Genomic DNA, 17,548 nt, shown 5'->3' on the forward strand with positions numbered 1-17,548 from the left:
CTATTTTGTTATTTTACTTTAAATCTTAAACTATGAAAAAATCGGTTTACTTCGTTTAAAATTTAAACAATTAAAAAAAGTTTAGGTAATTGATAAAGGAATTGTTTATTTCCTTATTTTAGAATCAGAATTAAAAATAAAACAAAACAAAAAGCAATCAACAGCTAATAAATCTTTAAAACTCAGTTGTGTTGTGTACGTTTTCAATATTTGTATTACGATTATTCGCTTAGTAAATATAGTCATCTCACATTCTTAACATATTGTGCAAATGCGATTAAAAAAGATACTAAATTCATGTAGTAAAACTTACGTTTTGTTTTATAATCTGCTTTCGACTGATTTTATCTGCTTTTATAAAGGAAATGCTGTGTGAACTGAGTGACTTCGCAAGTTGAACTTAAAATTCAAGATGGCGAACAGAAAAACAGGTTCGCAGTAAACAAAATTGAAGAAGAAAATTTAAAATGCAATCATTTTGAAATGTGGCCTGTCCTTGGTGAATATCACGAATAAAATTAATATTAATTTATTTGTATTAACATTTTAATATTTATATTAGATAAAAAGATTACAGACTTCATCTTCACTAGATGCAGACGACAATTAGATATTATTCCACTTTCAGGCAAAGATATGGTATTTGTGGTATTTGTTTATCTGAAATAGTCATTAGCGGTCACAAATAAAATACAGATTCATTTTCTATCGCAAATCAATACGATTCAGCCACACACTGACCAATCAGTTGGCAGATCACACTGATTCCATTTGTTTCCATAGGAACTTCTTTAGCCACTTTGGGAATCATGGTCAATGAGTAGTTCTTATTTACAATGTCTCCCCACGGGACAGAGTTAGACACCAAGGTCGTTTTTTAATGAGGAGAAAAGGAACAAAAATTAAAATTGTCTCAGTCATGAAGGATTTCTCCTCTACTGACAGAGAACAAGAAATTGAAGTGCAGCATCTGAAGAACAGATACTACACTTTGATCTTGTTTATATATTTTATTGCTTTTAAAAAATTTTGAAAATACAATTAAGTAAAAAACAAAAGATTCTTAAACAACAAAATTAGGCACAAGGCCCTACAAGAGATTGGGGAGGGAAAGGGTTCAGGGTCTTTGTGACTAAAGTGATTAAAAGTAATAAATGTAGACTTTGGAGTCTTACTCTTGACTGGCAACATTTACCAAAATACCTCATTCACTCTATGGATCTTAATCTCTTGACCCGAGGGCCAAGCAAGCAGTTGTTAATTCACCACAGAATTACCCCACCCCTATATCTAACACGATGCAACGTTATCATAAGTTAATATTATCAATTGTACAGTTTATAAGGGCAAAATAAATTAGCAATAATTAAAAAAAAAAATTTTTTTTCATCGTACGAAAATAATGACATTACGAGACGAAAATCATGTTTACATTGTACTGACCAAAGATTTAGGTCACAAAATCAAAACCACTACTACCATCCTCTTCAGCACTATATTAAACCTTCCTCTTCCCTACAGTGTAAAAGACAATTCTCCCTCCTTAACCCTTCTTTACACCTAGTCACCCTGCTTACTGACTTCTCCCCTACCAGCCTGCTGCTACCATCCAAGTAGAGCACGCTGGTGCCTTTTCAACGAGAACGAGGCAGAGTTCACTGAGTCGGCGTCCAGTATACACGTGCTTTGACGACTGCTATAGTGCTCCTGTCATCTTACCATGTTCGCAGTGTTAACAGAAAATAAAATAATCCTTCAAATTAGTATTTGTGTTGTGTCTTATTCAAACGAGATAACAGCAAATATTACAACTTAATTGACGCTTTAAAATAACGTTCTCATGTAGTAAGCATTCTGAACGTGAAAACACACCCGTGTTTTAATAAATCTGGCAAAAATCAACTAATGGTCAGATTTTCATGAAATTTTCGATACTTATCCATTTTAGACTGAAATACATATAAAATGCAATTTCCGTAAAATATATGAGGGGAAATAATTTTTTTAGTGCGTGCCCCCCCCCCACCATATTTATTTTTTCGAAATTCGAACAAAATATATTTAAATTGATCGAAATTTCTATTTATTATGAAACATAAGAGTTAAAATAAGCAAAAAATATTTTTTTTAAGTTTAAATATACGTATTGAACAAAAACTTACCTTGAAGTTGTAATTAAAAATTGATATAAATTTAATATTATTATGTTTTTTGTTTTTTTAAATAGCGTTTTTTTTTAAAAATTAATATATACTATTATCAGTTGAATTTCCAAGAAAAAGAAACTTCGTAAAAGTTAATTCATTTTTAAAAGATTAAAATGATTAAAATTCCATTATTTAAAAATGTTCGGTTACAACATTTGAATTAATTGTTTAATTTTTTTTAAATATTAAATTATAATATAAACATGACTCTTGGCAGTTATTTTATCGCCAGATTAAAACTGATTGAAAAATATTATGGCACAAATAATAAACATTTTGTACTGTAGTACACCACTACCATCTCTAGTTTGTATCTTTTTACTAAATAAAAGTATGGAAACCGGTAATTAATCAAATGAATTCCCATGTAGTAAGCATTCCGAATTATATTCCGTACATATTTAGTGTGATAGTATGAACCATTACCTCCCCTTAAAGAACTCTTCAGTAAAGAAGTCTCGGATATACCTTCACTTCCGTTTGACACGGAACTCGAGTTCAATAAAAAATGGAGACCGTATTCCGCTTCTCATAAATGAATCTCATATTTTGGTATTCTTTTACATAATGTTTCATGGTGGCAAGCGGTGGTTTTTCCCATTTGGGAAACCTTACGAACAGGTCGTCCCTATTATATACACACGACAGTAAAAGAAATATTAAAAAAAAAAAAAAAAAATGAATAAAATTAGCCACATTCAGACCGCATGGGAAAAATTAATACTTGGTGCCAAGCTTCAAACTGTGAGTAAGCATTGTTTTTCGTGTTTCGTGTTTCAAATGCAACGAAAATAAATACACACACACACACACACACACACACACACATATATATACATTACTGCCATAAAAAATATACATATATTAGGAAGTATATGTATAAGTTCTCAGACGTTTAAGTTTTCCACGGAAAACATATATACATGTACATTTGTTCTGTCAGTTTATCAAAAAAATAAAAAATAAAAAAATAAAATAAATAAACGGAAGACTGAATGTATATCGTCTGGAACTAAACGAAATAAATAAATACAATGGCTACAAATGAACCGTCGATGAATTGGTCGTCCACAGACCTAACCGAAGCATTTCGATTATTTAAGCAACGTTGTAATCTTTACTTCTCAGTTAAAAATATTTCATTGGAAAAACAGGTCGACCACATCCTGCTTCTGTCCGGAGAAGAAGGCCTTTAAAGATACAACACTTGGTCATTCGAAAACGAGGCCGACAGGAATAATCCAGAAATAATTTGGGAAAAATTCGAGGAAAGATTGCAGCCGCAATTAAACTTCCGAATCGCTCGTTTTTACCTGCGCCAGTATAATCAAAAGGAATCAGAGAATTTCGATGACTTTCTGGCCCGGTGTAAATCGCAGACATTGAAATGCAAGTTCCGGGATATCCAGGAAATGGAGGGACGCCTCATCGAGCAGGTTATATCAGGAACAAAGCACCCAGAACTCCAAAAGCAGCTTCTAGCGAAAGGCAAACAATTGACACTGCCGGAAGCTATAAACTGTGGTAGGACACATGAAGTTTCCATAACCCACATGAGACAGTTGACTGAACTAGAGCAGAATAAGCATGAAATAGATGCAATCAAGTACAAACAGTGTAACAGAGGCGGAGGCTCCCATCGGAGGCAAAAATGTCCAGTATGGGGTACCACATGTTCCGCATGTGGACAACAAAATCATTGGGCTAAGGTCTGCGCAAGCAAAAATAAAAACGCAGCAGGACGTTTTCCGACACGCACAACATGGAAAGATGGAGGTAATAAACCAGGACATGGAGAAGCACAAAGGGACCAGTACAAACACTGGAAACACGGCAACTGTATGCACTCGGTAAATACCTCTCAGAGGGACAATGAAGGGATTTATAACAAGTTTGAACAAATGTCTTTCGACTCTATTCAAGAACAAGGCGACAGTCGGACAGAGGTTTTCACAGACCTTGTAATCAAGCTTCCCAACCTCCCAGGCACCAATTTTCTGAAAGCTAAGGTTGACACAGGAGCCGAAGGCAACATACTTCCATTACGTACCTTCCAGAAGATGTTTCCACACCTAATAAGTGCAGCAGGACAGCTACTTCCCGGTGCAACAAAGGATGAACCAACTGTTCTAACAGCCTATAATGGTTCTCATATTACCCAACATGGATCCGTTAAAATAGCTTGTTCACACAAAGGAATATGGAAGACCATCAAATTCTTTGTAGTGACAACAGAAGGGCCTACCATCATAGGACTACTTTCAATCAGAGACCTGAGACTGGTAACGTTACACTGTGCAATCCAGGAAACACCAGTCTCAGTACGTTCAACACAGGATCTGGTAAATATGCACCCAAACCGTTTTGACAATATCGGCAATTTTGAGGGTGAATATCACATTGTCCTGAAACCAGACAACACCCCTGTTATACATGCAGAAAGAAAATGTCCTATACATATGAGGGAGGAAATCCAGACCGAATTGGAAAATATGACAAAACAAGGCATCATACGGAAAGTAACCGAGTCTACACCATGGGTCAGCAGTTTGGTTTATGTGCGGAAAGCTCCGTCTGTGTTTAGATCCAAAAGATTTAAACAAGGCAATCATGAGATGCCATTACAAGACCCCAACAATGGAAGAACTTGCATATAAACTCTCTGGTGTCAAATATTTCTCCAAGTTGGATGCCAAGAATGGATATTGGTCTATCAAACTAGACGCAGCCTCACAACTGTTGACTACCTTCAACTCCTCTTTTGGAGGATTCTGTTTCCAGCGGATGCCTTTTGGTCTGGTGATGTATCAGGATGTGTTTGCCCAGAGGATGGACATGATTCTGGAGAAGTGCTGTGGTACCTTAGGGCTAGTTGACGATATTATTGTCTATGGAAAAACCGAAGAGGAGCATGATAGGAACCTCCGCAATCTAATGAGAATTGCTCAAAAGGAAGGACTGTGCTTCAACCGCGAAAAGTGTGCCATCAATAAGAAACAAATTTGTTTTTTTTGCGCAATCTATGATCAGAATGGAATGCACCCTGATCCCAGCAAGGTAACAGAAATAAAAATGTTACCTAGTCCAGCAAACACTACCGACCTGCAGAGGGTGTTGGGAATCATCACATATATGGCACCTTTCATTCCACACGTCCGATCTCACAGCACCTTTGAGAGATCTACTAAAGAAAGAAGTGGAATACCAGTGGACAGAAAGTCACCAGAGATCCTTCCAGCAAATCAAGGATCTAATTTACAGACATGTTGCTATCATACTTCGACCATTCCAAGCAAACTGTTATCCAAGTCGATGCATCAAGTAAAGGACTCGGCGTCACACTCCTGCAAGGAGGTAAACACATAGCTTTTGCATCCAAGTCCTTAACAGAAACTGAACAACGCTATGCCAACATAGAGCGGGAGCTCCTTGCAGTTGTTTTCGGCTGTGAACCATTTCGGACTTATATCTATGGAAGTGCGTTCCAGGCGGAAAGTGATCATAAACCCTTGAAAATGATCAACTTAAAAAATTTGGTTGCAGCTCCACCCCGCCTCCAATGCATGCTACTACGTTTGCAGGGGTATGATATGACAATTGTATATCGCCCTGGAAAAGATATGGCACTGGATTCTCAAGGTTACCAAATAAAAAAGCTAAAGAAACTATTGACTTGGATCTGAGGGTGGATTTTGTTCAATTTTCAACCCAAAAGCTAGCTCAGCTAAACCAAGCAACAAGTGAAGATGCCACACTATGTGAATTGAGGGAGATTATTCTGAGAGGTTGGCCCGACACTCTCAGAGAAATGGGCAAGAATATGAAACCTTATTGGCCCTATCGAGACGAACTGTCCATTGAAAATGGCATATTATTGAAAGCAAACAGAATAATACTACCTAAATTGATGCAACAAGAGGTACTACAGAAAATATATTATGGGCACCAAGGGATGGAAAAATGTAAACTCCGAGCCAAAAGTTGCATTTTTTGGCACAACATTAACAAAGACATCAACAACATAGTACAACAATGTACCATTTGCCAGCAGCACCAAAAAATGCAGAGTGCTGAACCCCTGATGCCCCATGAGATTCCGGTGAAGCCATGGCAGATAGTGGCTACCGACTTATTTCACATTTAAGGTCTCAACTTTATGCTCATTGCGGACTATTATTCCAAGTTCCCATTTGTGCGAGTGTTGAAGGAGTTCTCCAGTCAGGAAGTTATTAAACTGACAAAGCAAATATTTGGAGAACAAGGAATTCCAGAGAGAGTGATAAGTGACAATGGCCCACACTTCAGCTCGATACATTTCAAGCAATTCGCAAAAGAATGAGGTTTTGAACACCACACATCCTCACCTAAGTTTCCGCAGTTAAATGGCTTTGCTGAACGCTGTATCCAGGGAGTGAAATCTGCATTCAAAAAAGCTGCCTCAAGCGGTCATGACTTGGATATGGTACTATTATGCTTGCGTTCGACTCCTTTAGATCATACCCTTCCCTCACCAGGTGGGCTTATATACCAAAGGAAGTTAGCAGGGAACATCCCAGTCAAATTCACCAACCAAAACGCTAACAAGGAGAAAATAATGGAACGACTGTATCAGAAGCAAGAAAAACAGAAGATGTACCATGATCAACATACAACAGAGCTCTGCTCATCGGACAACCTGTACGTGTGTTAAATAAAGAAGCAGGTGAGTGGTCTCCTGCAGTTGTCACACAAATGGACCGAGAACCAAGGTCGTACATAGTACAGACCCCCTCTGGAAAAACTCTTCGTCGAAATCGACAGCATCTTAGAGTAATCCCCTCCAGAAGCATAGCACATCCAGAGATGCATTCCACTGAAATTCTTCAGGAACCTACCAGGGACGGTTCATCGAGTATAGAGACGGACAGTACACAATGTCAACAGGCACCTTTCAAACGTACACCCGATGGAGTGCCAGACACGGGCACCTATAGCAACCATACGACAGTTCAAACCACCAGATCTGAACGTGTCGTCAGAACCCCCCAAAAGATTCAGAGATGAGACAGTTACCAACTGACTTTTTATTTTCTTTTTTATCTCATCATTGTAAATAAATTCCTTATTTTTCTCTTTCCATTTCAATTATTGAAAGAAGAGAGATGTGATAGTATGGACCATTACCTCCCCTTAAAGAACTCTTCAGTAAAGAAGTCTCGGATATACCTTCACTTCCGTTTTACACGGAACTAGAGTTCAATAAAAAATGAATCTTATGTTTTGGTATTCTTTTACATAATGTTTAATTTAGTAAAACCGTATTTCATACTTATTATACAAATGTTTATAATATTATATCTTAAAACCTTACAAAATTATAACAAGGATCAATCATTAATTGCAGTTTGAAGAAGTTAAACAAAGGTTTTAAAAAATCATTAAGTCGCTTCTGCTTTTCCATACTTCCTATAGTTAACACAAGTCTGACGTCACGAGGATATGCGTTCCGTTCTTGACAATTCTTTACAATCGTTTGGCAGTCCCTAATGAGCAGAGAGAACTCGGCAATCATCGAAGACTGAACCCCCTCTGTCTGTATGTCTGTCTGTCTGTCTGTCTGTTTGTCTGTCTCTCTCTCTCTCTCTCTTTCCTGTCCCTATCCATAGGACATTCCAGCATAGTCGATTTTCGCTGAAGATAATTGCTAACCGAACTGTGACTACCAAAGAACTTTCGGTGCTTCTATATTATACAAACGTAAAAATACTAAATTTTTAGTAAAAGTAAATAGTGGCTACTTAATTGTCATGTCGCAAATAGTAACATATCCAAAAAATTATCGAAAATGATAATATAGAAAAATAATTATTAATGAGAAATTGTTTTCGATAAAGTTTATGTGGGGAATACATTTTCTTCAACATTTTGAATTATGTACATCACGTGACATAAGCAACATAACTTAACTATCTCCCCTGTCAACTTATCTCTTTTTTTTTTTAAATTATATTCGCTTCCCTTCAAAATTTCTTTTTTCATTAAATTATTTTTATACCTTATTGTTTTTCGTAATTTTTGGATATGTTACTAGGTGCTAGTTGTTTCACTTGAAATTCAATATCATTTTCGTCTGTATAATATATGAGCACCAAACTTATACTCCTACTATTTCTCAAACGGACACAGTTCAACTTTCAACTGACAAAATAAACCTTTCGTTGTTTTGTATTGAAAGAGGTTCTGTTGTTTCTTCCATGTTATGGGCTCAGCTGTTAATCAATTTATAGGGCTACAAACAACTCAACTACTAAAATGTGACCCGACATTAAAAATACAATAACGAAACATTAGCAAAAAAAAAAAAAAAGAAAAAAAGAAAAAGAAGAAAAATATAATAAACCTTTGTTAATAATTAAAAAAAAACACAATGACAACAAGTCAAAATGAGATCCTAAAAAAATAACGAATACAAAATTCTTTGGAACTGAAACAGTAGAACGAACAAGCATCAAATAGAAAGAGAAAAAAAAAACAAAACTTTCCGGCTAAAAAAATAACGGAGAAGGCAATATGGAAATAGGCAATAGCAAAGCCATTTTAGCAAATGGAAAACGGAAAGTAAAGATTCAGGGGATAGGAATAAAGATTGAAATTGAAAATGAAAAGGAGGGAGTAAGAAAAAGAAGGGAAAATCAAAAAGAAAAAGAGGAAAAGAGAACATGAAGAAGGAATGGTAAGAATCCGAAAAAACAGGGGAAAATAAAGATAGACATAATAGAGAGAAAAGAAGTCTATTTTTACAATAGGTATATATAGATAACGTGAGGTCATTATGACCCAGACAGAAAGATAATTGTGTGGGAATTATAATTCAAATTTATTTATTTAAAATTAGGAGGCAAATGCGAATCAGTAGAAAAGTTAACAGATCATGAGTAATGGTTGACTAATTTAATGTATAACTGTCTGTATACACATATATCCCTATATATGCATATACACATATATACAAAATAAATAATATCGGATAAGAAGTGAGAATAAATGGACAAATAACGCATACAAAAACACACACATAGAATTATGCATTGACATACATACATACATATATACACATAAATGCACACATATATATGCGTATATATACACACACACATATATATACATACATACACACATGTACGTATAGAAACAGGGACATACCGTCAGGGCCTGTATATAACAGTTCTTCTAGTCTCCCAAAAAATTAATAAAGAAGAATAAAACATCTCTTATATTCAATAAATTTATAGCCGAAGGTTTAAGCAGTAAGCTTAGTAATTTCGAATTGCTTAAATTTGAATTTTTTTCTTATGTTTACATTGGGAATAAGTTCGCTGTTGTAATTGATTATATAAATACTTTTTTTTTGGGGGGGGGTAATTATACTTATAGCTTTAGATATGCAAAGGTGACAAGACTTAGAACCTGAGTATAAGGCTTTGACTTTCTAAGAATAGCCCAATTAATAGAGAAATGTGTGTTTTTAGATTTAAGTTTTTTAATTAAAGTTCCTTGGCTATGATCAGTGATTTCATTATCAAAAGAAGAAACGTGGTTACATATTCTAACCTTTAAGTTGAAGTGGTGCCAATGCCTGGCGTTCGTGTAGTTTTAATAGTTTGTGGATTTCTGTTAGGATTTGTGGTAGGATTTTTATTTAATTCAAGGTAGTTATAATTAGCAATAGTAGATTCAATCTGTACGGGGATATTGGAAGCTGTATGTCGAGGGGAGTGTTTGGAGAAAATTGTTGTTATTATTATTATTATTATTATTATTATTATTATTATTATTATTACAGTCGTCACTATATTCATACATATTTATGTTATTATTTGTATTATTAGGTGGGACGTGATTATTTGTATGTGAAACGTTCAGTAGAACGGTCGGTTCACTCAGTAGATCTGTATTTAGAGTAGTTGACGGATGGGGAATTTCTGCTATGGGAGGATTATTTCGAAATATTGTAGGGATGTTTCGTTGTAACTCAGTAACAGTACACGAATATTTAACATCTCTATGGATGCAATCGCTTTTTTTTTGAGTGGGCAGATCTTTATTGTTACAATTGCAATTAGCTTTTGACATTGTGGAGAAAGGAATTGGTCTGGGCTAATTTGAGTTTTTGTTGTTTGAAGCTATTATTCTCCGTGCAAAATTGGGCATTGTAGAGTAGGAAAATTTAATCGAATTTTAATTAAATATGGTACTATATCTATGTGGTTGCTTTTATTTTAATGACAAGTTCATCAAATGATTCTGTTGTCATGTTCTACAATCTTAAAAATACCTTTGGTATATTTGTTTTGACATTTGAGCTAAGGAGAGTAAAACAAAATATTTTTCATTTTCATAAGAAGATTACGGGTGTTTGGTTTGTTATGATTATTGCACTGGGCGGAGTTATGTTTGTAAAGTGGTTGGTTATTAAATAGATTTTATTCTGAAAACTTATTTATTTTTAGTCCTGTCATGCATTATTACGGATTTTAGACGGTTGATAACGGGGTTATCATGGTTATATTCTATTTTTTCATTATACTTTAAGGCGTTATTGAAGAAGGTGGTGTTTTGATTGCAAGTTTTTGTCTGTAGAAAGTGAATAAATTCTTCAGGATACAGAAGGTACTATGGATCTTATAATAGAATTAGGATGATTGGAAAACTTGTGAACATAGAAAAGATTTAAATTTGGCTTATAGTAGGGACTGTAGGATTCTGTATTAAGCTTTAGCGTGGTATCAAGAAAATTAGAAGCTTTTTGTCCGGTTCAAATGATATAGATAGCCTAAAATCGTTTTTAAAAAGTTCAGGTAATTTCCTAATAGTTTTATTATATTCCCTTGATCTAGCTCTAGTAGCGAATATGGCATCATCTCCATAAAACCTCCCTTTGATGTGTTTAAAATGATGTTTAATTTTTTATAAAAGTAAAGGCATACTAAGTCGGCCATCGCAGCAGAATCTGACATCCATTGGGAATATCAGGAATAATAAAGGTCCCAGGATAGACCTATGAGGTACTCCTGCATTTATATCATATTGTTTAGATATACAACCGTCGAGAACAATCTGAATGTTTCTCTTACTTTAGAAGAATTTAATTACATTATGTATTCTTCAAATGATGCCATATGATCTGATTTTCCTTAGAAGACCATCATACCATATCCTGTCAAAAGCCTTAGATATATCTAGGGCTACCGCTCTACCCTCACCTGCTTTATCCAGTGAACAGTATACACGTTCAGAGATTACAGTTATGATATCTGCTGTGGAACGGGCTTGCCTAAATCCATATTGATTGTCGATCAGGAGTTTAACAGCTGTAAGGTGATGGATTAGAGCTTGATTAATTATGGATTCAAATATTTTGGGCAAAAGCAGGAGTAGGCTAATGGGGCGATAATTTAATGGGTCAGTTCTTTTGCCAGAATTCTTGAAAACTGGTACCACAGAAGCAGTTTTCCAACAGTCAGGAAAGCAAGATTCGTTAAGGCATTTGTTGTAAAATTTGGGGAGAACTGGAGAGCCCAAGCATAGCATTTTTAATAGCACAGCCGGGATGAGATCGGGTCCACATGCTTTGAGGGGTCTAGGATTTTTATGATACCATGTACCTGAGAAGGGGTGATTTTCAGATCATCTAGTGTGGCGTCTGTCTGCAAAGGAAAGTCAGGGAGGGGGTGGTTTGCCGGGTCCAATGTGGAGTTTGAGGCAAACCGACTGGCAAACATGTTTGCCTTCTCGGTTGCCATGCAAACAACCTCATGATTGTTGGATAGTGGGGAATCGTTAACTGCCAATTATTTACTACACTGTTGTAGATTTTCCAAAAATCACGGAATCCTAATTTCTGTGCTTCGATTCATTTTCTGGTGGTTTCAGTGTATTCTGTCTTAGCTGTCGCTATTTTTCTCTTACAATTACTTCTAGCTTCTATATACTTCTGTCTGTTTCAAATAAATAGTCTTACCGTTGGAAGATGAGATTACTGGTTCTTGAAAGAAATAAGATATCATGATGTCTTTACAACAGGTAAAAGGAAGAAGATAGACATCGGAGAATGTTTACATTAATTTTTATTCCAAGAATGCGATTACTGGAAGACCTGACTCGCACTTGACAGTCCGCAGTAACTGTCCTTCATATATATATATATATATATATATATACCAGACATGAGCTGACTAACACGTACACCTCTTACCGTCATGTATATATGTATAAATAAACCATTAGTTCTATAAGGATATGTCTTTATCATATTATATAACAACCAAGCATCATTATTTTACATGATTGTGTGACCATAAGCCTCCAATGGGCTGGGTATGAATGGAAGGGTGCAATGGATCAACAAAGTTTTCATCATGGATCACTGCGTCGTGCTCATAAATACCTCGAAATTCTCGAGTCCTTCGTATGCCGCCCATCCAACGGATATGATTTTTGTCGCTGGCAAGATTCAAGATCTTATTATCGGGAACAAGGTGTGTTGATCCAGTATTCTATTTAAACTTTATTTTATTAAAATTATTTAAACGCGCTTTTTAATAAAGTTCAATGTTCTGCTGCCTTGCCAGCATTGTTTAAAAATAAGTTATTATTATAAATTATTTCTTTGTTTAAAATTAAGACTTATTTAAACAATTGGTAAATGTTTCGTTTAGGTCCACTTCCACAATTTTCTTTAAAATGATGACATTTGTAGGTTTTCGACTATGCTGAATACGAAAATCGCATTGAAATGTTGCAGAGATAAGTAGTTATCAAGATAGAAAAAAATGCATTATGCACGGTAATTTTGGCGGCCATTTTTTTTACGCGCATGCGCGCCCCCTAAGCAATCAGAATTTTACACGAAGGAAAAAAACTAAGTACTCCCCCCCATCCTCGAGAATGATCCACTTTTATGATATTGACAATGCCCCCCCCCACAAAAAAAATGTACGTATCCAGCATTATGACCCTTTCCTGATCGTGGTGGAGGGATTCCCTTTTGAGCCTGTCCAAAGAAACTTCTTTATCTATGTATTCCTGAGAGAGTTCCCCCAGAAAATACTTTGCACGCTAATGTTGTTCCCATTCTTTAAGGTTCATCTGTTGAAAGGTCTCGGTATATTTCTGCCGGCTCTTTCTTGCTATTTCTGTGGCACATTTGTTTGGTGTTTCGTCCTCATCTGAGAGACAGCCCTGACCAAAATGCTTGGCCAGCTGGGTGACTGATGTTGTTCTTAGTATGCGAAGACGAAAATGTAATTTAACTTTTACAGAAACAAGTAATTTTGCAAGACCTATTTATTAACCCTTTGCATGCGCATGGATACACTAGTACATGCGCAAACAATTCTACAAACTAAAACGAAAACACATTCGAACTGAACTTTGACATCTCTGCAGTACATTGAAAACTTCTCCACCTTTATTATAAGTATTTCATTTTTTTTCAATTACATTTCGTGCCAACATTTTATTTTCACTCGCTGACACTTTTCTACGTTACCCCCCCCCACCTAAAAATGATTGCTACCACAGATTCTTGTGACATGTGTTGTAATAAATATTTCATGACTATTTATAACTACATGTTACAAGAAGAGAAATGTAAAAGTTTCCTCCGGCGCCATGGGGTATTACCGACCAGTGTGACATGCCCCAAGTGTGAAAACCCATGTTCCTATCGGGAAGATAAGTCCCTATGGCGATGCACAAATTATTGTGTAGAACCATATAGGAAAAAAAGGAAGTATTGTGGCTTCAGCATCAGCGACTGCAATGGAACATTTGTAGGGAAGACGCACATGCTGTGTTGGAAAGTTGTTCTATTCGTAAACCATTTCCTTAGCAACCGGTGGGACCACGGAACAGTAAAAGAAAATCTTGACATTTCCAGCCGTTCTGCTGTTGACTGGAGGTCTTACTGTTCTGAAGTTTGTCAGAACTGGTAGGATAACCAAGAGCCAATAGGGGGCCAAGGCATTGAGGTGGAAATTGACGAAACCTTAATCGTTCGCCGCAAGTATAACCGAGGAAGGCTTCTAAAGCAAATTTGGATTTTTGGCGGCATTGAGAGGATATCGAAACGGAATTTTGTGGTAGCATTGACAGGCCCCAATGAGCGGAGGAACGAAGAAACACTACTTCGTTTAACCAAGAAATTTGTTCTGCCAGGTTCTATAGTCTATAGCGATTCTTGGCGAGCTTATAGCAACCTCAACAAGAACGGTTATGTTCACCAGATAGTCAACCACTCTAAAAATTTCGTGGATAAAGATGACCCAACTATTCACACACAAAATATTGAGCGGCTGTGGCGAGACGTGAAGGAATGGATAAAGAGGCCTGGCATTCGAGGAGAATTTATGGAGCAGTACTTGGCAAGATATCTTTTTATAACAAGTGAGACGGACAAATCAAAACTGCTCCATAAGTTTTTTTGTCATGCTGGAAAAATGTACAGGCATGGCACAGAAAAACAGGAGTAAGGACATAAATACATCTGAAAACCGTCCGGGGGGGCACATTTTGCGACGGATACAACTATCTTTAAATCTTTAAAAAAAAAACAAAAAAACTTGCTATTTTTAAGTAGTTTTAAATGCTTTTTATTTAATCTCAAATATTGTGGTACTTTAAAATTCGCAACTGTCTCTTCCATTTTCCCAAAACTAACATTAATGCTTTCCTTACTGAAAGTCGCCATCTTGCATTGCAAAAGTTTAAAATGTCGTAGAAACAAAATACCAACGAATGATGCAGGCAAGTTGCAAAATAACTTTTATTGAAGTTCGAGTTTCTAAAATAATACCCAATATTCCATTTACATTTGTTCGATAATTTTTTCGATAACTTCACCCCCCCCCAAAAAAAAAACACTTCTACTTTATAAGAATCCAATGCTGACGACTAACAATGAAACTGAACATGTTCCATCATACCCGCAAAGTCATAATTTTAAACAAAAAAAAACTTTTATAAGTGCGTATTTCTTGTGGTGGCAAGCAAATTGCAGAATTCTACAGGTTTTTTTTGTATTCTAAATATTTGAACTGGGGGGATACTTGTTTTTTTTCTTTTCAGGGCGCGCGTGCATGCGCGAAAAAAAAAAGGCCGCCAGTCTTCGGGGGGGGGGGGGTATCAGGGCGCGCGCGTACAAAAAAAAATGGCCGCCATGCGCGTAGAAAAATGTCCGTCATTCTGGAGGATGGGGGGGAGTACTTGGTTTTTTTTCCTTCGTGTAAAATTCTGATTGCTTAGGGCGCGCGCATGCGCGTAAAAAATGGCCGCCAAAATTACCGTGCATAATGCATTTTTTTCTATCTTGATAACTACTTATCTCTGCAACATTTCAATGCGATTTTCGTATTCAGCATAGTCGAAAACCTATAAATGTCGTCATTTTAAAGAAAATTGTGGAGGTGGACCTAAACGAAACATTTACCAAACAATTTATTTCATAAAGTTCTGTATTATTAAAAAGAACATACGGCGCTTCTACACTATTTAGACAAAATTTCGGAAATCGTAATACTGAATTTCACATGAAAACATTATTCCCTATATTTTTAAGATGATTATATCGAAAAATTACAAAAATCGATAAATGGAAAATTATTTATTAAAGAAAATAAAAATAGAATTTGATGAGAACGATCTTAAGACACAGAAGAGTTCAAAAGGAAGATAATTTTCTGTTTCGTATTAAACAAGATGGTGGCATTTTTTCACCTGCTAACACGATTAAAGTTTTTTTTTTTTTTTAAATAATTCAGTAATATTCAGGTAATTTCGAGAGCTTAATTTGGGAGCTGCCATTGTAACTTATTAGAATTGACAAAAAAAAAAAAAGAAGTAAATCAGTGAAAACCATTGTTATTTTTTTAAATCTGAAAACTCCATTTATCGATCACAAAATCTCGTCACAATTCTGTAGAAGCGCCGAAAATACTTATTAACACAATTAATTCTTCGTTAGCCTTAAATTAACAAGAAAAAGAAAACGAAACTATTGAATCAAACATATTACAGTAATGTTGTTAAAATAACGGTGTTGTTTGTTTTTCTGTCCCCGAGAGTCATGTAAGAGTTATATCCCCTTCTTTGAGTTTTCACGTCTAAAGTAAATGCAGCAGTTAACATAGAGGAAAACTATAAGGAGGTGTTTAATGATCAATTCGGCAAACTGTCGGGTATTGTTACTCTCTAGCTCATGTGCTTAATTTGTCTATTTATATTTGGTCAAGAGATTACCTCTTTTGCTTGAGATATGCATTGGTCGATGCCTAAATGTCCGTCCCAAACAGACGCAATGGTACGAGGTATGTCGCCATTTCGACGTTGCATTAATATTTGTAATGAATAATCTTTTCCGTCTTTTTTCTTTATACGGCCAAATGCCTTATGCTTCTGAATAAAAAGAAGTTGTTTTTCAGATTGACACAGGGGCATCTATTAATATTCTTTCTCAAAAGCTATAAAGGGATCTTATCAATGTGGAACAAATTTTTGATGAAACTACTCGGTGTATGCCGAAGACAAATTAAAAATAAAAACAAACAAACAAACAAAACAAAAACAGAACACAACAAACCTACTCAGTGGAATTTGCAATATTCAAAGATATGAAGATAACTGCCAACCACTTCTTGGTCTGCGAGCGAGCATACAAATGGGCCTTGTGGAGATAAAACAGAACTGCTACCGTTTTGCAGCAGTCAACATGGAGAAGAACTATAAGGATGCGCTTGATCAATTCGGAAAACTGCCGGGTATTGCTACTCTCCACCTCAAGCCAAATGCAATACCAGTTGTAATGCCCAATTGGAGAATACCTATAGCCATACGTTCTGAACTGAAAAGAAGTTAAGTCGACTAATCAAACTAGGAGTAATTAAACCAGTAGGAAAACTGACGCCTCGTTGTCATCACTAGAAAGAAAAATGGGACAACGAGAATATGCCTGGATCTTAACGAGTTCAACAAAGCATTCATACGAGGGAACTTCACCATACCAATTCTTGACGATGTCCTTTATGACATGAAAGATGTAAAAATATTCACAAAAATAAACCTATCATCAGGATATTTGCATGTTTAGCTCAATGACGCATCCAGTAACTTGACCACTTTTCAGACATGCTTTTGCTGATACTGTTGGCGTTTGTTACCATTTGGCCTAGACCCCTCAGCAGAGATATTCCAAAGAAAGCTGAATGAACAATTTCAAGACATACAGGGAATTGTCATCATTGTAAATGATCTGGTCATTTATCGGAAAGACCAAGAAGAATGTGACCGGCGGCTCCACAAACTAC

At 35.9% G+C, this 17,548-nt stretch overlaps 1 protein-coding gene across 1 annotated transcript; it reads left to right on the plus strand.

Moving 5' to 3' along the window:
- Positions 1–3,619: 3,619 nt before the first annotated feature.
- Positions 3,620–5,796, plus strand: LOC145245657 (uncharacterized). The gene is made up of 3 exons (XM_080107217.1): positions 3,620–4,747; positions 4,893–5,185; positions 5,751–5,796. Exons 1-3 carry the CDS (start codon positions 3,620–3,622, stop codon positions 5,794–5,796), a joined length of 1,467 nt encoding a protein of 488 aa, XP_079963343.1.
- Positions 5,797–17,548: the final 11,752 nt, after the last annotated feature.

The sequence above is a fragment of the Euprymna scolopes genome, chromosome 23, assembly GCF_053919585.1.
Source record: "Euprymna scolopes isolate OS-2025 chromosome 23, ASM5391958v1, whole genome shotgun sequence".
NCBI classification, from domain to species: Eukaryota; Metazoa; Mollusca; class Cephalopoda; order Sepiida; family Sepiolidae; genus Euprymna; species Euprymna scolopes.

Coding starts and splice junctions, on each gene's coding strand:
- LOC145245657 (XM_080107217.1), top strand. CDS start 3,620: ATGGAGGGACGCCTCATCGAGCAGGTTATATCAGGAACAAAGCACCCA. Junction 4,748..4,892: donor TAACCGAGTCTACACCATGG/GTCAGCAGTTTG, acceptor TATTTCTCCAAG/TTGGATGCCAAGAATGGATA. Junction 5,186..5,750: donor CTGTGCTTCAACCGCGAAAA/GTGTGCCATCAA, acceptor ATTTGGTTGCAG/CTCCACCCCGCCTCCAATGC.